Source organism: Sparus aurata, chromosome 2, assembly GCF_900880675.1.
Source record: "Sparus aurata chromosome 2, fSpaAur1.1, whole genome shotgun sequence".
Lineage (NCBI taxonomy): Eukaryota > Metazoa > Chordata > Actinopteri > Spariformes > Sparidae > Sparus > Sparus aurata.
Genome location: NC_044188.1, coordinates 21062822 through 21087142, shown reverse-complemented (window position 1 = coordinate 21087142; position 24321 = coordinate 21062822). Strand labels below are relative to the sequence as shown.

At 46.8% G+C, this 24321-nt stretch overlaps 1 protein-coding gene across 13 annotated transcripts in view; it reads left to right on the top strand.

The window, feature by feature from the left end:
- Nucleotides 1–18429, top strand: part of mecom (MDS1 and EVI1 complex locus) — a 147026-nt gene extending 128597 nt beyond the window's left edge. For 2 of the 13 annotated variants that reach the window (XM_030404897.1, XM_030404993.1), the window contains 12 exons: nt 26–173; nt 300–480; nt 3543–4929; nt 5131–5221; nt 6896–6922; nt 10318–10484; nt 10638–10715; nt 12340–12509; nt 13672–13816; nt 15798–16040; nt 16122–16308; nt 16405–18429. In XM_030404897.1, coding sequence (XP_030260757.1) covers nt 26–173; nt 300–480; nt 3543–4929; nt 5131–5221; nt 6896–6922; nt 10318–10484; nt 10638–10715; nt 12340–12509; nt 13672–13816; nt 15798–16040; nt 16122–16308; nt 16405–16539 — 2959 coding nt within the window. In that variant the 3' untranslated portion in view covers nt 16540–18429. The remainder of the gene's footprint in view (nt 1–25; nt 174–299; nt 481–3542; nt 4930–5130; nt 5222–6895; nt 6923–10317; nt 10485–10637; nt 10716–12339; nt 12510–13671; nt 13817–15797; nt 16041–16121; nt 16309–16404) is intronic. The other 11 variants (XM_030404956.1, XM_030404937.1, XM_030404905.1 and 8 more) reach the window with 11 other exon arrangements.
- The last annotated feature ends 5892 nt before the right edge of the window (nt 18430–24321 follow it).

Sequence of the window (24321 nt, the reverse complement as noted above, 5' to 3'; positions counted from 1 at the left end):
TCTTTACGATGCGTGTTTCCTGCAGCCTGGAGGCCCACACGCTGTCCCACTCTGAGGAGAGGGAGTACAAGTGTGACCAGTGTCCCAAGGCCTTCAACTGGAAATCAAACCTGATCCGACATCAGATGTCGCACGACAGTGGCAAGCACTACGAATGTGAAAACTGCTCAAAGGTAAAGTGAGGACTTTTGTCTCCACGAGTCTGCTTGGCTTTTAATTGCAGAAAAATGCTGTCACGTTGGTGATTCGCGGGATCATGTAGTAACTCCCCCGTGTGTCTGTGTGGTTGCTTCCCCCAGCAGGTGTTCACAGACCCCAGTAACCTGCAGAGGCACATCCGCTCACAGCACGTCGGGGCGCGGGCCCACGCCTGCTCTGACTGCGGCAAGACGTTTGCAACGTCTTCGGGCCTCAAGCAGCATAAGCACATCCACAGCAGTGTCAAGCCCTTCATGTGTAAGTCACTAAGACCCTACCTATGTAAGTCTCCTCAGTACGTTATAATAATAACTCTTACAATAATATGCTTGTGACTTGCCTTTAATAGAAAAACTGATGTGATGTTTTTGCAAACAAATACATTTTTATCCTTCCTCAGCTCCTTCTCAAGAGTCAGTCATGTAATGTTCTGCAGGGCATACACATGGGATTGTATTATGGTGTTCAGAGTGGCAGCACCATTTCTTTTAAGACAAGAATCATGCAGTTTTATCTGCATCAGCACTCTCACACAGTGCTGATATGGTGATAACAGCATGTAATTTGACTCAATCCCACTTGGTCTAACCTTGCTGTTGCCTCTCACAGTGACCCAGCTTCACCTACTGTTGACGCTCCAGTTAACAGGCTTTTTCACTCTCAGTTGCTTTTCTACACACACACACACACACACACACACACACACACACACACACACTCACACACACCAACTTTTTGTCCCTGCTATACCCAAACACATTTTGACCTTTCACACTTTCACCACCTCGCACCGCAGATCTCGTCTCCTTCCCCTAAAGCGTTATGACCTTCACCCTCTGCCCCGTCTCTCTTTCCCTGACCCTGCACACACATGCGAGCGCACGGAAACCCGTCCGCACACCAAATACACACCCTGTCTCCTTCTCAAATGAACACACATTAACACACCCACACACAGAGGCCCGTAGTGACTGCATCTCCACTGTAGACCTCTGACTCCCCTCTTTCCTCCTCTTCTCTCTGCCTCCGCCACATGCACCATTCCTCACAAATAGCAACCACATGTACCAGGCCGTCTTCCCTGCGCTCCCTCCGAATAGGAGTCCATTTGCCGTAATCAGCAGAAAATATGCAGGTTTAAAAACAACTAATGGCTGTGTAAAAAAGACAAGAGCAGCCTCAAACATGACGACTGCCGGGGAGAGACCATGTGTGTGTGCGGAGTGTTTGTTTGTCTGGGTGCTCTTGGAGGGCATGTACGTGTTTTGGAGAGTGTTGTATTGTATGAACGTGAGATTCTTTATATGTGTTAGTGCACGCGATGTGTCAAGACAGTGTGTGTGTGTGTGTGTGTCTGAGCCTCTCGGCCTGCTGGGTTATTAATTTAGACACTCAGCGAGCCGCTACTTAGCCACCGCTCTCCTCTCAGGAATGTGTTTATAATATTTTGTTTCAGTTTATTAAGAGCTGACGAGTACACGCGCGGAGCGAATCAGATCACACACTCAGTGTGTCATGCATGTGTGTTGTTAGTCTGTAAATGTCACAACTACGTGATTTATGGTGCGGGGCTTTTTCTTGTAGTTTGCTCAGGCCATGTGGCTATACTTGTAAAAAGACACACACACATAAAGAGAGAGCGATAGAAGCAGCTACCCCTGTACACACTGAGTGGACAGATTTAATGACTACTTATTTACTATTAGAAATCATAAAGTCCTTCCTTTACACAAAATGTATTCCTTACATTTCCAAGTATACAAATTCATTTGAATCAACTGAAAGACATTCAGATACAGTTTCCACATTCCTTCATCTGTTTTGCAAGACAACATTGACAGCTTCCAGAGAGGAAACATCATGTGCAAAATCAAAGGAATCAGGCTCTTTGCCTTTTTCTTGCCCAGATGTTTTCAAAATGTTTTCAACTACCTTTCTGCCCTGATTGTGTCGGCCAAAGCCAAGCCACAAATCCACATCATTTCAATTTAGTTTTCTGGGTCTATTCATTAAAATTGACTTTTTTTCTTTTTCTTTTTTTTTTTTTTTTTTTACAAGATTACATTCGCTCTTGGCCCAAATGTTCCCATTAGCCGTTCCTCTGGGGTGTTTATTTAAATCTGTTTCCACAAAACTTTTTCCCGCTCTTCCCCTCCATCTCCTTAAATTGCCTCTCCTGCACCTTGTGGCTGGAATCCATCCAAAGTATGCAGAAGTGTAATCACAGTGTGAGCCTAACCACTTCCTTATCCTTGTTTTGAAGATCTAATAACAATGTGAGCAGAATCAATCATCCAGAGCTGCTTCTAACTGCTTTCTGATATCGCCGGGTGATCAAAGTCATATTGAAATGTCAGCTCTGGTGAAGCTGCTTTGCAAAATATCATATAGTGTTGGAGGGGGCCGGCAAAGAGGAACATCTTCCCCCTTTCATAACCTGCATTCTTGACTTTTATTAGAACAGCAATATGAAAGAGCATGGGAAAACAATAAGTACTTGGTTACCACTCCGAACAAATCATCCACTGGTAGTAGATAATGTTGACAGACTAATAATGGCGATAGATAATGTCAGACGGTGAGGTTTTGTCTCAGGGCCGGGTGTTGCCCCTGTACGTCTCCCAGGGTCAGACAGAGCGAAAGACAGGCATACACTGTGGGAAGGTCACTTAGCGCAGGACGACAGGGACCCAGCTATGGGGACAAGGTGAGGGGGTGACGGGGGAGGCCCAGAGGGGGAAGAGGGAAGAGGGGCAGTAGAGGACGTGAGACCTGTCCCTGGGAACCGGACTGCAGGATAGGATTCATTCAACTCCGCTTCCTTCACAAACTTAAAATAGAGCCATTGTGCTGCATGAGAATGTGTTTGTGTGTGTGTGTGTGTGTGTGTATCTGTGTGACTGCATGCCTCTGTGTGTTATTTAGTTTGTCTGTGTTATTATGTGAATATCTTGTGAATGGCCATGTGTGTGTGTCTATGTGTGTGTCTATGAGTGATTGTTTATGGACTCCCTGGGAGCGTCCCTGAGAGGACAATGGGGCTGGAGATGCCTGGGAATTTGGTTTGATGTGCAGGTGATGAGTGGCAGCAACTGACTCACACCGTCAACCAAACAGATTCCCTCACAATGCCAGGATCTGGACACACCTCAGCTCCTTATTTTACTGGAAAACTGCTGTCAGAGTATTGATGGGAACAGGGGAATATCATTCATACTGTATTTCCTCTTCCAGTTTAGCATGTTAACTAGAGATGTCATATCATGTGATGTTATTTTGTTTGTGTGTGTGTGTGTGTGTGTTGCATACTGATACGTTCTATATCTGTCTCCTTGTCCGTGCAGGTGAGGTATGCCACAAGTCCTACACCCAGTTCTCTAACCTGTGCCGCCACAAACGTATGCACGCTGACTGCCGCACACAGATCAAGTGCAAGGACTGTGGGCAGATGTTCAGCACCACATCCTCCCTCAACAAGCATCGCCGCTTCTGTGAAGGGAAAAACCATTTCACAGCAGGAGGGTTGTTTGCCCAGGGTATGCCACTCCCTGGTGCCCCTGGCTTGGACAAATCAGCTCTGGCGATGGGCCACAGCAGTGCTGGGCTGGCTGATTACTTTGGAGCAAGTCGCCACCATGGCGGGCTCACCTTCCCTGCTGCCCCAGCATTTCCCTTCAGCTTCCCCGGCCTATTCCCCTCTGGACTCTACCACCGGCCACCGCTCATTCCTGCCACATCTCCTGTCAGGCAACCAGCCCATGCACATATTGCTGGGCATGGTGCGGAGCTGAGTAAGAGTCCACTGCTGCCTCCAAGCCCTGGACTTCAGGAGTCGCGAGAGCTCCTCAAGGCTCTCCGTAAAGATGGTGGTGTCGCCGGCAACCAGATGCTAGGTTCAGAGCTCCACGCCCATGGCTCCTCATCCTCCACAAAGCAGAGGAACAAGCAAAGTGACCAGTCCGAGAGCAGCGACCTAGACGATGTCAGCACGCCCAGTGGAAGTGATCTGGAGAGCACATCAGGCTCCGAACTGGAGAGTGACATGGACAGTGAGCGGGAAAGGGCTCGAGAAAATGGCAAAGGCCCCAAGAGGAAGGCCAGTGAAGGAGGCCCCCAGAGCCCCAGCCTGACAGGCAGCAGTGCTGATAAAGACTTTCCGGGCCCCTCCCTCATCCCATCCTCGCTGGACGAGCACACAGCTGTAACAGGGGCTGTGAATGACTCTATTAAGGCCATTGCCTCCATTGCTGAGAAGTACTTTGGCTCAACAGGGCTGGCTGGCCTGCAGGACAAGAAGGTCGGGTCTCTGCCCTACCCGTCTATGTTCCCGCTGCCTTTCTTCCCAGCTTTCTCTCCTCCAGTTTACCCTTTCCCAGACAGGGACCTCAGACCTCCAGGCCTGAAGGGCGAGACACAGTCTCCAGCAGATGACTGCAAGAAGGCCCAGGGCAAATCTTCATCTGAGTCACCATTTGACCTCACTACTAAGAGAAAGGAGGAGAAGGCTGCCACATTTGCCCCGTCCAAACCGGAGGCCTCCCACACTTCGGGTCAGGACCAGCCACTGGACCTGAGCTTGGGGTCAAGAGGCCGTGGGCGAAATCCAAGAGAGGAGGAGTCAAAAAATAGCCTGGGGCATGAGGAGGAGAAGGCAGTGGTGGAGATCCCAAAAGCTGACACTTCCTTACAGCATGCCAGGCCCACACCTTTCTTTATGGACCCCATCTACAGGTATTGTTATTCCCAGTAGCTTACTAAACCATAGTTTACTGCAATTTTACATCTCATTTAAACAGTAAGACATACTTACAAACTGCTGTTACACACTGTCTTCTGCAAGAGCATCTAATTGGTAATCTGATTTTGTAATACTGATTATATCAATATTTGCTGTTGTGTCTGCGTTAAGAGCTGACAGAAATCTACTATTAGCAGGGTTGAGAAGAGGAGAATGAGCGATCCGTTTGAGACTCTCAAAGACAAGTACATGCGGCCGGCTCCAGGCTTCCTCTTCCATCCACAGGTAGGTTCTTACTGCGGCCTCTGCGGGAACTGGGAAATCATGGGGCCTTTACAGAGACTATAATAAAGTGATACATGCTTTGCGTTGTTTAACTTAACTTGTTTGTATTTATCCTTTCTTATTCTGTTCCAAGAATTATAGTTTAAAACATCAAGGATTGCCATAAGAGTTTGACATCATGTCAAAGATGTCTATATCGTGTTGCAGAGATATGCACTGAAGTTAGCAGGTTAAACAGCTAGTTCCAACCCATCCATTCTGGTAATACTGCTCCTAGCTCCCAGTCCAAACTGTAGCAACATGGCTAACCGAGCGAACTAGCAAATGGCAGCTACAGTTTGCAGCAGTTAGTAGTTACACTGGTGATATTCTGCCCCCTATTGTTTGGAGTATGAAATCAAAAGGTGGCTGATTCGTACATGTTGTACCTTTAAAGTTGACCTTAGGTGCCTTTATTGACCCTAAAATGATTGAATAGACAGCAACAGTCCCGACTTGTCTTGGTAGTTTTTTGTTATTCCTGCCAATTTTAATTCACAATAGTTGATTAGTGATTTGATGGCTGTTTGAGGTCCAATATTAGCTTACAAGTGTGGCTAAAACTAATACACTCCTATAAGAAGCTCCAAATCAAAATGGTTTTCCTGGGCTGACCAGCAGTAGCCTCGTCCATGCTACTGCCTGTTAAGCCCGTTGTTAGCAATCTGAAACAGATGTGGCAGAAGGAAAGGGCACACTCTTGACACGTCTTCCTATAACATATCTTTGATTACAATATAAAAAATGATATGCTCTTAAAGTGATGATTTTTGCCCCTGGGTTCAGTTTTCCAGTGCGGGACTCTTTATATGTGTGTGCGCGCATGCACGCGGGTGTGTGTGTCTATGACGTGCGGCATTGACGTTCATTTGTTCAATCTTCCCTCACGGGTGAGAACGGTCGGTCGGAAAGTGAAAACACCACTTTCTCAGGCATATGATTTTTTTCTCCTCTTTTCTGGCCGTTTCAGGTCTGGTTTTTACAGGCTGTTTCATTTGTCTGATTTATGTCCCCTGTCCAGACTGCTGCATGGGCCCAGCCTGCAGCAGCCACATGGCCGTCCCACATGCCTTAATGAGGTGTCCTATCAGTAGAAACACTAACAGAGTGCTTAGGCCATCTTTATGACTTTATGATGTCTGGACACACAAATCATTCCCAGAAACACCAGACCCGGGTAGGTCTAAGACAGACCAAGTAAGGGGCCCTTCTGTATACTTTTGAGGGGGTTTGTTTTCAGTCACCTGACTCACTCTTGAGCCGTATATCAAAAAAAGGGGTTGCAAAGCTGAGGGGACTGGAACTTTTTTTTCAACCCTCAGTGATTCAGCTTTTTATTTCCTGGCAGGGAATTTTACTGCTAAGCAATAGTGGCTTAGATTACATACTGGAATCTTATTTGTAGCCCGCTATAATGAGCTTATTGAACACCAGGAAGTGTTGGGAACTATTAGAGCCTCCTATAATTCCAGCGCCATAACTCTGCAGATAGGCAGCTCGTTGCTCATTCAAAGTTAATCACACCCGGACCCGTCATTCCCTCTGTGCCCATATGTGTTCAATCAAAAGCTGTTGATTCATGCGCCACTTCCTGGTTCTGACTGCTGTCTCTTCTCCTTCTGTTCCGCCTCTCAGTTTCGTTTGCCAGATCAGAGAACTTGGGTAAGTTCCTCTACCTGTACCTCTACCAAACAGACCCCATCCCCTTTTTAATGCATGGGCTGCATAACAGTTTACAACTGACATCACCCAGCATTCGCATGGCTTCAGCCCATCACTGTCACACACCGACTGGACTTGTGTCCAGCCATAAAACCGCTTTCATATGCTAAGACATATGTTTGAACTGTTTATGTTGTACATGATGTATTCATTTGCAGTGATTCACCTTGAGTATTTGCTCCCTGCTTTACATGCGAACACAGCCCCTCGCTTTCCTCTCCTCACATAAAAGGGTTTGAACGGGGATTTCCAGGCGAGCTACTCCCTGTCCATCCAGCAGCTCTGAATATATGTTTGCTTATCTGGAGAAAGAAGCAGGGCTGTTGCAAACGGGCATGGGGAGGGGGGAGTGGAAGGTGGGGTGGAGGGTGGTGTTTAGGGGGGCTGCTTTACATCAGCGCAAGGGTAACAGTCTCTTTGGGACACTGGCGGGGGGAGCTGGGGGCTAGTTCCTCCTTCCAAACATCTGGTTCCTGATAAAGATCAACAATTGAGAATGCATCTCGCTAATTAAGGCCCTCACAGCATCACTGACATCTGAAGATAGCCAATCAACTGCTGGTCCCAGAGCGACGCTACAGCAACAAGCAAGTTCACAGACAAACTGCCCAGGGGGGAGGACAAGGGGGTTTTGGGAGGTGTGTGTGTGTGTGTGTGTGTGTGTGTCGGGGGGGTCTCTTATACAAAGGAGTAGGAGGGTTATAAAACCTTTGAAAAATCGCTTTAGAGCAAAATGTGGAGTTGTTTATCCTCTTGTCCTTTAAGTCGAACATTTCACACACACAGCATTGTCAAACAGTGGCCTAATGAGCCCAGCTCACCATCCATAAAAAATGCTGAAGGTTTTTGAGGAGTAATCTGTGGACTAACGGTCACTCGTTTCAATCATTAATATATCTAATCCGTTGGAGTGGAAATGTGAATCATTTACCGCTTGACAGCAAACAAAGAATTAAAATGGTTAAAAAAAACATTCAGTTGTTTAGTTTGAAAAATTAAAACCAAGATTAACAAAGAACAATTTGATCTTCTTATACCAAACTCAACTACTTCTGCAGGATATCTCGTGCATTTGCCCAAGCACTGTTCAAACTGTGCCTAGTATCCAATGACAAACCAATTCCAGACAATTATCATTGTCCTTTTTCTAAGTACTATGCCTTTCGTTCGAGGCAAAGGTTGGCCAAAGGTGTTAGATTAAACTCTTAACAGAGTGCAGCAGCCTGAGTGGGTTGAGGCGGGATCAGAATTCCTCAGTAGATGAAGTCGGGAAGGAGTATTTTCAGCTCTGAAAAGTGTCTTATCGGACAGGCTTGATACTGCCGACAGCTTTAGGGGCCCTAATGTTCTCGGGAGTTATGGGTTCTCGTTGAGCAAGGCAGACAAACTGAGCGTTCACTCCAGTGCCTGAAAAGAGCCCGATGAAATACACACAGTGCACATTTGAAAGAAATATGAAAGCATTTCACCTCCCTCTTCCCCACAACCCCTCGCCTATCTTTCAATCCACTGCCTTCCTCTCTCCCTTCTCTCTGCCTCTCTGTCTCTCCCTCGCCTTTGATTCATGGCATGCAGCATTGGCATATTCATAATCAAACGGACCTGACACTCCACATCCTCCCTCAGTGGGAACGTCGACGGCTGCGGCAGGAACTTTACACTCGGCCGTCACTCCTAATCAGCCGCTCCCGACACCAGGCTCCACCACCATCCATCAGCTGCTCTCTCACAGGGTCCCGTTCTTTCTTTCCTTCTTTTTCTTTCTTTCTTTCTTTCTTTCTTTCTTTCTTTCTTTCTTTCCCTTCTTTCCTTATTCCTCTTCCTTCCCACTCTTCTCCCTTATTGTCTACTCCTTCATCATGCTTCTTCTCCGATTCTCTTCCTCTCTTTCTTTCCCCTCGGTCTGCTCCATCTTGGCGTGAAGCCTGAGAGTGACAGGGGGTGAAAGCAGGAGATGAAATGTCAGAGTCGGAGCAGGGCTCTGGTGGAGGACCCGAATCAGCATTGATTTGTTGCCTTATTGAAATAAGAATAAGAAACAGGCTGAAAATTCAATACACGCAAAATAATGCAAATTTGTGTGGAAGAAAAAACTGTGTGTGTGTGTGTGTGTGTGTGCGCGATGGTCTGACAGGCCCTGCAGCCTACTGGGACCCCCCCCTCACCCCCGCCCCTCCCTCTCCTCCTCCCTCTCGCTCTCCCTTCACTCCCCCTCCAGCCCCCGCTCCTCCCCCATCCCGCCCCTCTCAGCACAGCGATATCATTATTACCCGTGTCTGGCCCTTGATCAGTAATGTCAACATCTTTCATATTGACGAATGTGCTGTCTGCCCGCATTGTGCACAGAATAGTTTACAGCCCAGCAGTGGACATGAATCACTCCTCTGCCACACACACACACACACACACAAACACACACACAGACACGCGCACACGGACATGTATCTCAAAACACGCAGATACACACTAAGCAATCACACTCACATACAACGCACATGCCTGTAAGCACACACACGAATGCGTCACAAATACATTCCTCTCCCTCTCACACACATACATATATTTTCTCTTTCACACACGTTGATGGCAATTAATCAACTACGGCCACCATGCAGCACACAGTTTCACGATCATACGCACACACACACACACACACACAGACCAATTGACAAGTACGCATATTTCCTCGGAGAGTATCTGGTGAAAGTAAATGTTCGGCTTCATTAGCAGATTGGCTGCGGTCCTTAATCCTATGTGTGTGTATGTGTGTTGTTTATGTATCCACTGTAAATGTATCTGTGTGTTTGCAGTGAGAGCAAGAGTTGACGGAATTTAGCGGTCAGACTTCCACACCTGCTCTCCCCTCGGCCATGAATGGGGGCGCACTCTTTTCGTCTAAAGTTATGAATCAGTTGTCGTGCGCGTGTAGCAGGGATTTGACCTTGTGAGTCTTGAATCATTGATGAACGTCAGAATGAGAATTCACCGAATACCCGTGTCACCTCATTTCGCCTGGTATGATGCCTGTAAACAGCGCTCGTCAGTCAGTCATCCGTGCGGAGGAAAGAGTTTGACAGTAAATCAGAATTAAATCTAAAAATATTTGGTATTCAAGCTCCATGTAAAGACATCCACGGAGAAGGTCACAGTGTATCGTTTCTCACTGGTGCAGCAGCCTTAAGTATTTAAAGTGTTCAGCCATATCCTGCAATCTCACATGGAAAGTTTCTTTGCTTTGCATGTCGGCCTTGCAATCCTAGATGAGCATTCAGTAGCCATCTCCAAGCACAGGACTAACCCCGTCACCCTGTCCTCCTTCTCCTCTGTCTCTTCAGATGTCGGCCATCGAGAACATGGCCGAGAAGCTGGAGACGTTTGGCTCCTTGAAGCCCGAGTCCGGCGACCTGCTGCGCACTGTCCCCTCCATGTTTGACTTCAGAGCCCCACCCTCTGCACTTCCAGAGACGCTGCTGCGCAAGGGCAAGGAGCGCTACACATGCAGGTAACTACGGCAACTGGTTCGGCATATATTATTTTTCTATATTGATATTATATTAAATATTTTATAGTATATTTCTTCTTTTTCTTCTTCATTAGAGACCCTGTTTGCTACATTAATATCAGTCTAATTTAAACCCGTTTTATTCCTTTACAGATATTGCGGCAAAATATTCCCACGCTCTGCCAACCTGACCCGCCACCTCAGGACTCATACAGGAGAGCAGCCGTACAGGTAAGACTATTTCTAGAAGTCTTGACAGCTACATTCAGACTTTCTCTCTGAGCCGTGCGTGTGTGTTTGGGTGTTTGGTTGTTACAAGAGAAGAGACAGTCCAACAGAAACATTTCATCTAAATTTCATCCTCCTCTCTCTCTATGCCAGCGTCCCTCCTCGATTCCAAGAATACGCACAATCCAAAACTCCAAAGGCAAATTACCATCCAGTCAAGAATCAGATCTGCACGATAGCGCATTAACTCCAGAGCAAACAAACTTTCGAAAAGCGCCTTCTCAAGCAGACAGAGAGAGACGGGGAGATGCAGCTCTGCTGATTCTCTTAACAGTGCGTGGATGCTTTCCCAGAGAGTTCTTGTCTACACTCAGAACAGAGTTTATGTGTGTTTTCTTTTGCCGTAAAAAGCTTGGAATAATTACCCTACTGCTAAATAATTTGCCCAGTGAAAAATTGCGTCCGTCGCCAGGGTGACAGGAAGAGGACAGGGGGTGGTGTTCTTGAAGCAGGGTTGGTAAAAGAGAGCAGAGCAGCAGAGGAAGGGAGGAAGCCTGGTGAAAAATTGGGGTGATGAGGAGCGCAGGCAGATGTCCAGGCCCCGGCAGCTGTGGTCATTTCTCTTGTGAAACTGGATGTGATCTTGCGAGCCTGCTGGCTACTTGCCCTGCACCAAGCAGAGCTTCTTTTTTTGCCAACTTGAAAGGTTATCACAAAATGAAGCTCCTTTCTTTTATTTCTTTTTTTTGGGGGGCGGGGGGGGGGGGGGGGGGGGGGGGGGGGGATCATAGTCTGGTGGCAGGAAAAGGATGCAGAAAGTTTCTGAGCATTTTGTTTTCACCGTGAAAGTTAACGTCTCCCTGCCTGAGCTTTCCAGGTGCTGCTGAGGTAGAAGAAACAATGCAGCAGCAGTCCGGTACACATGTAAAAATGAATCTTGCACATTTACTACATTTGGATAATGAGTAAGCCCTGGCTAGCACTGCTCTTCTTTGTAGTTACTAAGGTAGTGGAATGTTGGCCCAACGCTTGGAGGAGGCCTGCTGACCACAGGGGAGAGAGAAAGACAGACGCAGGCCTCTACTGCCCCAGTCTGATAGCCTGCACTCCACACGTTGGCATGCCATTAAAGATCAGCGCTGTTTATTGTAATTTTTTTGTGGAGATAACCGGGGGGTTTCCTGAGGGACAGCCAATCGAGCGAGCTAATTCCACCAGAAGAAAAGATGTAATCTTCTCGTATAATTTTGCATGAAGAAACTTGGCAAGAGGCACTAATTTTGCAGGGCTAGAACCAAATCTGTTGCGTGCTTATTTTGTGAGAGAAGAATGCAATTTTATTGCGCTGGCCGGAGATAAGAGGCAGAGCTGTTTCACCTTAAACAAGCTCCTCCATCATGTCTGGGACTGTGGGACTGCTGGGACTGTGTGTGCGTGTGTGTGTGTGTGTGTCCTACATTATGTATCTCATTATGTTTCCCCCAGAAGAAAAAAAAAAAAAAAAACACGGGTTCCTGATTCATTATGCAGTACAGTTATACTTACGGCTCACAGCTCGTGTGTGTTTTGCTGTTTTTTCTCGCCATTTTGTAACCGTTTAAGTGAACGGCCTCCGCTCTCCCTGCAGGTGTAAATACTGCGACCGCTCCTTCAGCATCTCCTCCAACCTGCAACGTCACATCCGCAACATCCACAACAAGGAGAAGCCCTTCAAGTGCCACTTGTGCGATCGTTGCTTCGGTCAGCAGACCAACCTGGACCGTCACCTCAAGAAGCACGAGAACGGCAACCTGTCTGGTGAGGAGTCTCAACGCTGAGTTGGAGCTACTCAGTGACACTGCTGTGCTTGGCGTTTATAAACCTTTCAGCTGAATGATATGAAACATAATTTACTCGTGATTGCAAACAAGTTGAGAAGCTGAAAAATTAAATCGCATAAATCTGCCGTCCGCGCCCCGCAACAGCACAAAATGCTTTTCTGAATGAGGTGCTTTAATCAGCAGCTCGGCTTTTGGGTCTGATAGGTTGCATCACCCTGACTCTGAGTCAGCAGAACGCGCGGTGACACCTGGCCAGCAGCTGAGAGCAATAGTCCTCATAGGAGGTTTCCACTTAATCGGAGGGACACGGTGTTCACTCCATCCAGTATGAAATGAATTATCTGACAAGCTTCTCCAGCAGCATCAGACAGCGTATCCAACAAAGCCACAGCACGAAGATAAAAGCAAAGATGATTGATAGGGAGGAAAGCTTACCAACACACTTTGGCAGATTCGTTATGAGAAGTGCATTTTGTGCAACCGAGCGTTGTCAAAACTCACCCGCTTTTTATATTAAACTGTATTAAACTATTGAACAAAATCTTACAGCTCCATAGATTCCAAATATATGACAGGGAATTCCGTGGAAATGTGCCGACGATGATGCACCATCCAGTTTTTCCCTATGTTGTAACGGAGCCTCGATTACATCATTTTGACTTTCGCACTGTGGCGTATTCGAAGCTGCTTTGGGGAAGTTGAGGGAAGTTCACATTCGAGAGTTTGACACGTGAAGGCTAATTACACGCTCATTGCTGAAAGTCAAAATTTTCTCTGCGCTCAGTGAAAAAGTTATTATTTAGGAGACGGGCCTACGAGCATGATCGGTGACATCACAAATAGGGCTGATGTGGAAAGGCATAGGTGCGATTTTAAAGATTTTAATGTGGTAATTATAGATTTTATCCATCAAAAACCATATCAGACACACATTAGAGATTTTCATGTCTGCCTTAATCCAAGTGTGGAGGCGATCGTCATACATTCTAAACAATGAAAGTGTTCATTTCAAATTATTACATAGTTTAATCCACAGTCATCATTTAGAAACGTTTTGGTGCACCATCCTTTGTTTCTGCAATTGAGATTATGTCGAAATATCACAGACAAAACTAGAATTTTGCCTCTTCTTCCTGCAGGCACTGCAATGTCGTCCCCGCAGTCCGAGCTGGACAGCGGCAGCGCCATACTGGACGACAAAGAAGACTCTTACTTCAACGAAATAAGAAATTTCATCAGCAACACAAGCCAGAACCAGACATCACCGGACCCATCGGAGGAAGGGTGAGTTCGGATGAAGTGTCCATTTCTGCGAGCCTCTCTTTTTTCCTGAATATTCGCAGAGCTAAACAAGATGCTTATGGACAAACATCATCCAAGCTTCTACACTACCAGGGCCTGGTCCTCGTTAAGGGACTCAAAAACATGATAACGTTGACATTTATCTGAAACTATACCTGCTGGCCTAGCCTGCATTACCCCACGGTGAACTCTTGGATTAATCGTGACAACATTAAGATTGTTGGCCTGAATAAGCAAGAAAACAGGTCAGCTGCTATCAGCCCATTTCAGACTTGCAAACCACCCAGCCGGCCCCTCGTTAATTATCGCATCATGCGCAGAGGTCTGGAGTACAGAGCAATCATCTGCGATGACATTTAAGATAGTGGCAGGTTGTGGAAACGTGCAGGAGCTGCTTACATCAGCCGCCTTTTGACCACACGTACGAACAGATAACTGCACTCATGCAACTACGTCTGAGCATTATGCAAATAAATTCTTGGAGCTGCGATCAGGTCGGATAGCAGTTGAGAGGTCTGCTCAGGTCTCCCAAGTTTGTTTTCCTGTGCCTCACGTCGGTGCGATCACAAGGCAGATTGTGAGCCCAGATAGAGATCTCTCAGACTGGTGTGTGATTGTGCAGAAGGGCCTGTGAGAGCAGGACCCGGCAGCAGAGCGGCAGAGGGACGGGGAGAGAGGCAGGAGGAGGTGGGGGGGGCAGGGGCTGAGTGGTGCAGCAGTTAGCCCACCACATCTGGAACCAACATGTCTGCCTACAGGAAGAGGGAAGAGGGGGTGGGGTCAAAGGGTCGGCCCGTGTTTCCTTTCAAAGTGCTGTGCTCCTGACTACTTCTGATAGATACTTTATCCCCAGCAAATTACCACGTTTGAAAGCGTAATTAGCGAATCTGTTTTCTTAATCACGGAGCGCTCGCTCTCTTTTTTTGGAGCCGGTCCCTTTTCTCAGCCCCGCGAGCTCGGCACGGCATGAACACCACCTCATCAGTCTGAAAACCCTGCATCCCAGTGGGGATCTCCGTCCAAGGCCCAGAATTATCAGCTGCTGTGAAAGAGAAAAGATGATGTGGATCCTGTACGTGCTAAAACATCATCTGAAATAATTCCACTGAACGCTCAAATGCATCCCTCTCAAACCCAGCGTAGGCATCCTGTTGAAAGCCGTCCTGCGATTATGTGGTGATGTGCTTGATGTGTTTTGTTTCCTATCTATCTGCTTCTCCACGTCCAATTCTCAGTCCTCATCCCCGAGTCCTTTGTGCGAGAAATGGCATTTTTGGGGGCTGACGAAAGACGTCCCGAAGTGTAATTAGTGAATCAGTCTTAATGTGGTTCCAGATGATTTACCAAATGGTGGTTTCCTGTGGCGCTGAGACAGAGGGACAGATTAAGACGCAGGCAGTTTGGATAGCTCGCCCTCTCTCCCTCCGCGGGGATGGAGGAATGGGCTGGTTGGCAACGCTCTCATAACTCTCCCACCAAATGGGGCTGTCAGCTAAATATTTTGCCTATTAGATGAATACGAGATAGTAGAGAAAATAAACAAGGAGCGAGGCAGAGCACTCCACTTAAGTGCTGCAACGATCAACCCAGTGCTGCTGTGCCCGAAGGGGCCCCAGAGCCTCGATGACAAACGGGATTCCGGCTCTCTCGATCCCAGCTGCCTCAGATCCGCCTCTCTCTGCTCTTTATCCCATACGCTCCTTTGTTTTTCTATGTATTTATAGAGAAAAGCAATCTCACAAGAACTTAAAGGAAAGCAAACCTATGAATAGTTCAGTGTGTTGTTCCTGATGTTACGAATTTAACGAGCACCAGAAGTTTTCTTATTAACTCTTTTATACTTAAAAGAAGTTTATTTGTAAAACCATGTAGCTAATAATTTAGACATCACTGTCACTTATTCCTTCAAATCTGTACCACTTGATCAACTAAACTTGAGCTAATCGGTGTTCCTCGACTGCAGGTTAAATGGCGGTCCATTTGAAGAGGAGAAGCCGCTGATGGCCAGCCGTGGGTCTCATGACCTGGAAGACGAGGAGGCGGAGGATCTCGGTGCTGATGAAGAAGAAGGGGAAGACCCCAGCAACACCTCCGGGAAACAGGAAGGCGAAGCACTCCCTGGCAGCCTCAGCGATGACATACAGGACGAAATGGACTTCACCGGGCCAAACGACTTAGACCTCAACTGCAAATCCTCTCCTCGGAGGTAAATTCCATGCAACTAACACATCATTTCATCAAACGTACCTTGAGTTCGCCTGGTTTTAATTTTCTGCTTGGCCTCCAGGTATAAGGAGGAGGAGAAGCAGAGCGGCTACTCAGCCCTGGATCATATTCGTCACTTTTCGGAAATGCGCAAGCTGGAGGAGAGTGAGCTGAGCGACGGGGACGGAGATGAGGACGATGCATCGTTCGGCTCCCCCTCTCTGACTGAGGCGGTCAAACAGCCACTCTTTAGGAAATCTAAGTCTCAGGTAAAAGAAACACTGACAGCTCACATGCATGCAAATCCACTTGATACTTGCATTTAAGCCTGGTAGTAACATGTGATCCCTCTTCCTCTCCCCCAGGCGTACGCCATGATGCTGTCTCTGGCTGAAAAGGACTCTCTCCACTCGGCCTCCCACAACCCGGCCACCATGTGGCACAGTCTGGCACGGGCTGCTGCTGAATCCAGTGCCATCCAGTCCCTCAGCCATGTATGATGAAACCCCTGCGCTTTCCCTTTCACCTTTCAACCCCCAAAACCTGACCTATGGCACTGGGAGCCCATTGCGGGGGCTATGTGCAGGGGGGCCCCCTGACCGTCCACAGAGTGACTGCTGAGCAGAACCACGGCCCATCTGACTGCTGAGCGGAGCGCCTTACACACAAAGCAGGGTCACTGTCCATGCAGCCCCCAAACCCCCCCCCCCCCAACTGATCAAGAACAAAATGTCCCCCTTGAGACCTTAAAATTGATTTCTTACATTAACCCCAACCAGGATGATAGCAATGATGATGATTGTGGTGAAAATAATAATGCTAAAGTAATAATAGCTGTATTTATTCTGCTGAATTTCTATGTTTTGCACAGCAAAGGCAGCTGGTGGACATGGAAGACGGATGTGCTGATGATGTTTCATTGCTAGACTGCATTTATTGCCCAGCACAGACGAAGCAAGGAGAACGTTTGACGCTGAGAGGGCGAGTTCGGTTTGTGTCTCTAAGACAGCTGAGTGTGTTTCACTGTGCGTCAAGCATATTAAGAACCCTGGCTCATCTGACAAAAGTATCGCTAAAAAAATGTATTACAACGATTCCCCCTTTGAGACCCACAGGTGTTTCTCATAATGTACTTGATGATAAAAATGAAGGGTGGGGCTAGCAGCCTCAGTTCGAATGAAAACCGCTCCATGTAAGGACAGCGTGAGCAGCGCTTTAATATCACTGAAGTCATTGAAGAACAATTAAAAAAAGAAAAGAAAAAAAAAGTAATTGTTGAACTGAAATCAGGCCAGTTTCCCATCTGTTTCATAGCTGCGTGTGTCTGCACAATCATAGCACTGTACACAAGTGTCTACCAACTGTTCTCCACTGCACTCCATCCTGCCCGCCTGCGCTATCTGTGAAAGGATATAAATAGATTGTCTTTTTAGTGGAAGAGAAGAAAACACAAGTTTTTTTTTTTGTTTGTTTTTTTGTTTTTTACTGAGATAAGTAGCCAGTGCTGAAGTTAATTGTTGTTCTGTAAAGGGCATATGTCTTCATTTTTTTTTCCTCCAAACCCTTGAATCCATCCTAGTCAGCCAACAATACCACTAAAATAGCCTGAATGCTAGTCGTTAGCTACTCCATGCTCGTGTGTCTTTCATTTTTAGACAATCATGATTTTTTTTCTTTTTTTTTCTTTTTTTTTTTTTTTTCCTTTTTTGATTTTTTTTGTTGGTGTTGTCGTTGTTATTTGCTGTTGTATGTTGAGAACTGTATTTATTTCTTGGCAAACTGTAGTTTGTTTACTGAATAGCACTGCTCTTAGCCCAGGTGAGGGGGAGATTCCTCGCCGGGCCTATCCCAGAGTTCAATGGGGTTTGTAGATTACATTTGAGTGCCGGATAGTATTAAACATACAATTCACTCCTTATTCTTCTAATAAAACCGGTCGATGAATAGATATTACTTAGGTTTTTGTTTTTCTATGACAATTTAATGATTCAATTGTAAAAAATGAAAAACGTTATAAAGAATGAATAATAGAAAAAAAAAAAAGCCAGGTATAATTTCTTCATAAACGCATGATTGGTCTGGTAAGATCTGTATCTGACATTTTCTACGGTTGTCTGCAAGCTTGTGTGACGTTCGGTTCATGTTAATCCCTTGTGCCAAATTTATGATAAATAACAGATTACTTTCATTTATTCTCCCGTTTTGAGGGACCAGATTTGTTTTTTTGTTTGTTTGTTTTTGTCGTTGTTTTGTTTATAATCGATTTTAAAAAGTAATCAAGCAAGTTGAGGTACTTTGTTTTAATGCTTTCTACAATGTAACTGTTATGCATTTCAATTCAATACTGTGGGAGGAACAACTAAGAAATAAAGGACTACAATGTGGATTGACATGTCTTCCATTCTCTCTTTATTTCTCCGTAAGCGTTTTTACTCACCCTTTGTCTCCCGTCTCCCTCACGCCTCCCCACTCCATATAGCCCTTCTGGCTGCCCATCATTTTGGCCCGACCACAGATTTGTACCAAGAGACGTGAGTTAGAAAACCACCTGGCGCTTTCTTCTGGCGCTCCCATGGCCTCAAAGAGCGAGGGAGAGCCTGAACTCTGGTCCTCTTTTTTTCCCCCGGCTTTGGCTCGCATAGAGAGAGCGGAGGAGAGAAAAGGCTGGAGAGGGCTTGAATGTGGTAGTGGGAGCGGAGGCAGGAATGTGTCCTCTTTATTTGTGTCCGTTTGTGGGGCATGATGGATGAGTTGGGTAGATGTGATGACCTGGCTCATCGCTCAAATGCTCAATAAGAGTCCCATCCTGCAGCAGGCCTCCCCATCCGGCACCCCCCTCTGTCACTGCTGCCAGCCAACGTGGGCGGACATTGTGGCTGGGAGGGCTGGAGGTTCAGCGGCTCCATTGTCCGGCGAGTAGCTCGGGTGGGGGGTTGGAGAATTGGGCATGACAGTGAAGATGGCTGGCGCTGACACTTCACATTTACAGTGCTCTTGGCACCCTAATGGATGGGGTGTTTTCTTAGGGCCTGTCGTCAGCCCTCGGGGCTCCGTGGGGCGTCCAGCTTTGATGAGGTCACAGGGGGTCACGCAGTGCTGATGAGGTCAGCACGGGTCGTCCAGCTTTGATGAGGTCAGCTGCAGTGATGGTAGCGATGGCGTAGGCCAGGGCCGTAATGAAGTGGAAGTGATAATGGTCCTGAGTGGGAGTTTTGCCACCTGTACTATTGTGGACTCGTTTGAGCCGATATGATTATGTGATTATGTCAGGAGTCATGTGACAGATTCAGTTTTCTCTAACGCTTTGTGTCTGCTGATCCAGTGCCTAACCTGCAGTTATAGAATGTTTGGCCCCCTGATGACAGAACACTGACATACAATCCCCCTTTTAGGTTGATTTTATTTACAAATCCAGCAAATACAAAATAATGGCATTTATTTGGGATTCTGTTTCGGCCTCCCTGACTTTATCTTTCTGCCGTTTGGTGCTGGGCAAGTAATGTACAGTGTTTTTGTAGAGCCTTTTCACCAAAGACAGCTTGCTGTGGCTGAAACCAATATTAAGAAATTGGTGAAAGTAAACCAACACAAAAAAATTACCTGAAAAACGTTGTAGACTTAAAAAGTAAATGTTTAATTCTTTGTTATTTTGTCCCGACAAGTCACCCCTTTCACATTGCACAAAAAACATATTTTTTAATAGCAATTTTAACTCAGTGTCTGCTGGTCAATAAAGGGAGCCAAGGCCCACCTCTCCCCACATGAAGAAGAATCTCAGAGACCTTCATTGAATAAGATTTTAAGACTCAATTTAAGATATTTCATTAAATGAGCAACATCAGTATGACACAGTGAGTAAAATCTTTGTAGTAAAAATGCGGATTCAAAATGTTCAACATTGTCTGAAGTGAAATGAGACGTATTACCAGCTCAGCCTTTGCCCGTATACCATATTTCCACAGCGGCCATCTTCCTCTGAAATCACCCTCAGGGTAGGTACTCAAATGTTGCACTGCTGTGTTTGCAGGTTATAAGATCTACATACAGAGCGATTCTGACAAATTGTTATCAATTACAATTACAATGGATAGCGAAAATCTGGGCCATATTTCAAGGTAAAGCAACATATTTAATGAATCAGTTTAGCTTCCATTTCATGGGCAACACATCGAGGCACAGGGTGGAAAAACTTTCTGGTTATTGCGCAAACTTTGCTCCTCTTCAAAACAGGAGATAAGAGATTCCTGGGGGCATGTTTCCACCACCCACGGTACACACCACAACTCAATGCATTGCAGCAGAGAGGAAGTGGCTAGTCGTGGTAGCTTGGACCATACCAGCTGGGTGTCATGACAGAAGAAGACAAAATTGTTTGTCTTTTTCAGGAACCTGGTTTAACAACAAGTCTTGGGTAACTGCACGCAGTGATGCCGATGCTTTATTGAACATTAACTGCCTCCTCTCCAAAACATCAGAATCTGACCCAGCAGGTGACTGATCTAAAGCTTTTTTCAGGCTGTTTCCAATCCAATTTTCAACTTACACGGGCGTAATGTGAGCGTCAAGGAAACTAGAGAGCCACCACTGCTTTAACCACCACTGTTGGAGCTGCCAGGTATCACATGAAAAAACAGTCCTAGAATAACAGCAACAGTGTTTAACTTAAGCTTTAATTCAGAGGATCGAGGACTTAGAGCAAACACGGAGAAGTGAGACGTCTTCTCACCTTTCATCAGGCGCTCTCAAGGTCTCATCGTTCATCAGTTGTAAAAGAAAACTGTCTAAATCAACTGTTCAACGAGCTTTTAAACGACTGGAATTGTACCTTGACTACATCTGGCAGCAGGATTTTGCCACCACTCCTCGGTGACCACACCCCCGCTGCAATTCAAATGGCCCATGTAATTACATCACCTACGTAAAGAACTTCCCCCAGACAAAAAGTCCAAAGGCACTGCTGCCTCTTGAAAGAACACCAAAATATTATGAATAGACAGCAGTGTGTATAATGTCATTGTGTGTGGGCAGCAGAGTGGAGCGAGGAGGGCACCGGGGCGATTCTGGCAGCAGAACATTTAGGTGTTGTGCGCGCGCCGGCTTGATCAGCGTTGATTAGCACATGCCAATGTCACCCGTGTATCCTCTCACACTTAATCAACACGTTGGGACGAGTTATTGCCGTCATTAACCCGCAGCTTCTCATAAAGGGCTCAGTGTGTATTGAAGTGTGGCTGGCGAGGTCCTGGATGAGCGTGCACGTAAGTGTGTGTTTGAAATGAGCGAAGGAAGTCAGACAGAGGAGTGTGCATTAGTCAATGCAATCTGTTTTAGTTAAATGCAAAGTGTGTGTGTGTGTGTGTGTGTGTGTGTGTGTGTGTGTGTGTGTGTCAAAAGGGCTGGATCCCCAAGCTGCTGTGTCCCTGCAGTGTGTGCGTGTGGACGGGTGGGCACACTGTGGGCAACGCTTGGTGGGGCCTGGAGCCACTCAGCTAATGGGGCAGCTGGCACAGCCTCAGAATCCATCAGGCCTCATTACAGCTGCTGTTCAGCCACCTTCCTCTCCTTCTTTCCTCCCCTTCCTTCTCTCTCTCCTCCCTTCCTTTCCTCGGCCACCCGTCCACGCAGCCAGCCGGCCCTGTGTGGCATGTAGCCGCCCCGCTTCCCCCTCGCTGGAACATACATCACACCCCCAGAGAGAGGGGCCATCACAGCTGGCAGCTCTCACACTGATTGACTTGGCACTCGTGCTGACTCAGACGCCAGGGGAAACATTTTCAGAGAGGGAGGCAAGGATGGGTGTGGGGGGGCTCCAAGGAGTGGATATGATGGGAGGCGGAGGGGTCGGTGCTGGCTAACAGTTGGCACAAGCAGGGACGTGTGTTTGGGTGGGGAGACTCTACAAATCATCACATCAAGTTTTTGTTGTGTTTACAATAAGGGGCAGCACCTCCTCTCGGTCCGACTCTCTCCTTTTCTTCTCCTCTGCTTATCTTCTTGTCTTTTTCCCCACCCTCTTAGAGAGCAGCAGAGCTTAAGGTTTTGGTTTCATTACACTGTTTGTTTTTCTCCCTGGAGGCTACGGGTCATTAGTGTTATTGATGGACACTCAGCGCAGTCCCAGGGAACAGACCGGGACAGAGCAGAGCAGTCAAGGACTGCACATTGTTTTAATATGACGAGTCTAATCAGGGCAGGCGTGGTGGCAGAACCACTTGGAGCCCGCTATTGAAATCATGTCAGTCTTTGCTCATGGAGGAGATTAGAAAGAAGGTCATCAAGGCCTCGAGCTCCGTGTCTGAGGGAGCTGAGCGCGGCAGATCAGAGCTTTGGTGCGGCTGGAGCAATATGAACTTAAAACGTCTGCTTCAATTTGAACTTAAAACGTCTGCTTCAATTTGAACATATAAACTTCATTACATTGATTATATTTAACATGAGACATTCTTTCATGTGCGCTCACTTGAATCAAAGGTGCCTTCACTGGCTGTGTACTCTTTTTCTTTCCATATTGAGCGCCATCCAGTGGTGAATATACTAATGTACACCTCCCTAGAAGTAGCTCAACTTTGTTTCACCTATTAAATAAATATTACAAAAAAACAATATACACATAGATTTCTAGTAGGAACCAGTTCTGAGATCATTTCTGCTGACGTACACACACACACACATGTTGACACATCCAAACCAAAAATGCCTTCTTCCCAGAGTGTGGGAGAGTTGCTCGATACACATCTCTTTGCAGCCTCGACATTTAACATTTATTTTTCCAGCCAACGAGCGAACAAATGGTGCAGGACGTGTTGGGATGATTTCCCCCCTCGTTCTTTTATCTGAGCCGACAGCTTTGTCAGCTGGAGTTCAAAACAGTTTGGCCTCCTGGGAGATCTGGTTCAACGCAGAGGGGCAGAGATTATCTCTGGGACGTGGAGCTATAGCAGCAAAGTGATAGAATCTCTTTTGCAACGAGTGGCGTATGCTTAATTACAGCGAAAAAGTACCCATGATGCGATCTTACCTTTTACGGGCTATTTCATCGCCAGTTTCCTGCACCCTTCTCTCTCTCTCTCTCTCTCTCCCGCGCTCCTGATAAGCCAGCATGCGCACAACAGTAGGCTGTTTCTTTGCTGCAGAAGACTTTTAGCACAAAGTACAGCTTTGTTCCTGCACTTGTAATAAAACATAAGTGGCTTTCGAAGTGCTGAGATCATGCTCAAGCGAAACCAAAATGATGCCTGAATCAGCTGCTTTTCCTCTGGGTTGGATCAGATTAGTTACTGAATACAGAATTGCATGACCTTTTTTTGCAATCAGTAACATAATGATGATTTTGAGGATTTGAGTTCCACAAATATTATTTTTGTATCTTTCAAGTCACATTACTTTACTGTTGTGATACTTGTGATACTGTATCATAATACATTTTTAAAGTAGCCCTCCCAACCGTGGTTACTACCCAACCCAGTGAGCATCATGAACCAAAAAAGACAGACCCTGCTTAATACTGCACAGTGTGCGGTGGTACAGAAGGTTTGGCTTCTTCTTGATATCATTAAGCTATCTTTCAGCATCCCAGCTCTTCATCTGTGGCACCGCTGTCTGCCGTGGCACCCAGTGTTACGTGTGGAGGGCTGATCCAGCGGTGCAGTGGCCACCCAGAGCTCTGTGGATGGATGGCCTCTCCGGGCCTGTTTGACTGGAAACAGGTGTGTGTCATCTGAAGATGAAGGCCCGGCCGATAAACATTATTGGAGAACATCTGCTGCTTGTCACAACACGGGGCGAGCTGGAGCAACCCCCCATCCATCAGCCGCACCAGAGAGTGGGGTGTGGGGGGCTCCATCCTCGGGCCCGTTCACCCATCACTCACCCCGGGGATGCTGGATATGTGGGGTGCATGTTTGGTCCAGGCACCTGCCTGCTTCTGTTGGACCAGAGCCGCCTTCGGCCGATGGAGGAGAGGACGCTCCAGCGCACTTGAAAAATGCCTGACACTGACACCCCCCAACACACACACACACACACACACACACACACACACACACACATACATACACCACCAGTGTGTAACCTGCTCAGGTGCCTCCAACACCCCCACCTGCTGTAGACTACTGTCAGGGAGGCAGCATGGCCTTAATGCTTGACCCTGGCTGATGAGAGATGCCTGGTAGTAGCCTCGCTCAAGAACACACAGTGACATTTACACACACACACACACACACACACACACACACACACAGGATCCCATAGCTCTCTATGACAGCTGGAACCTCTCTCTCCCT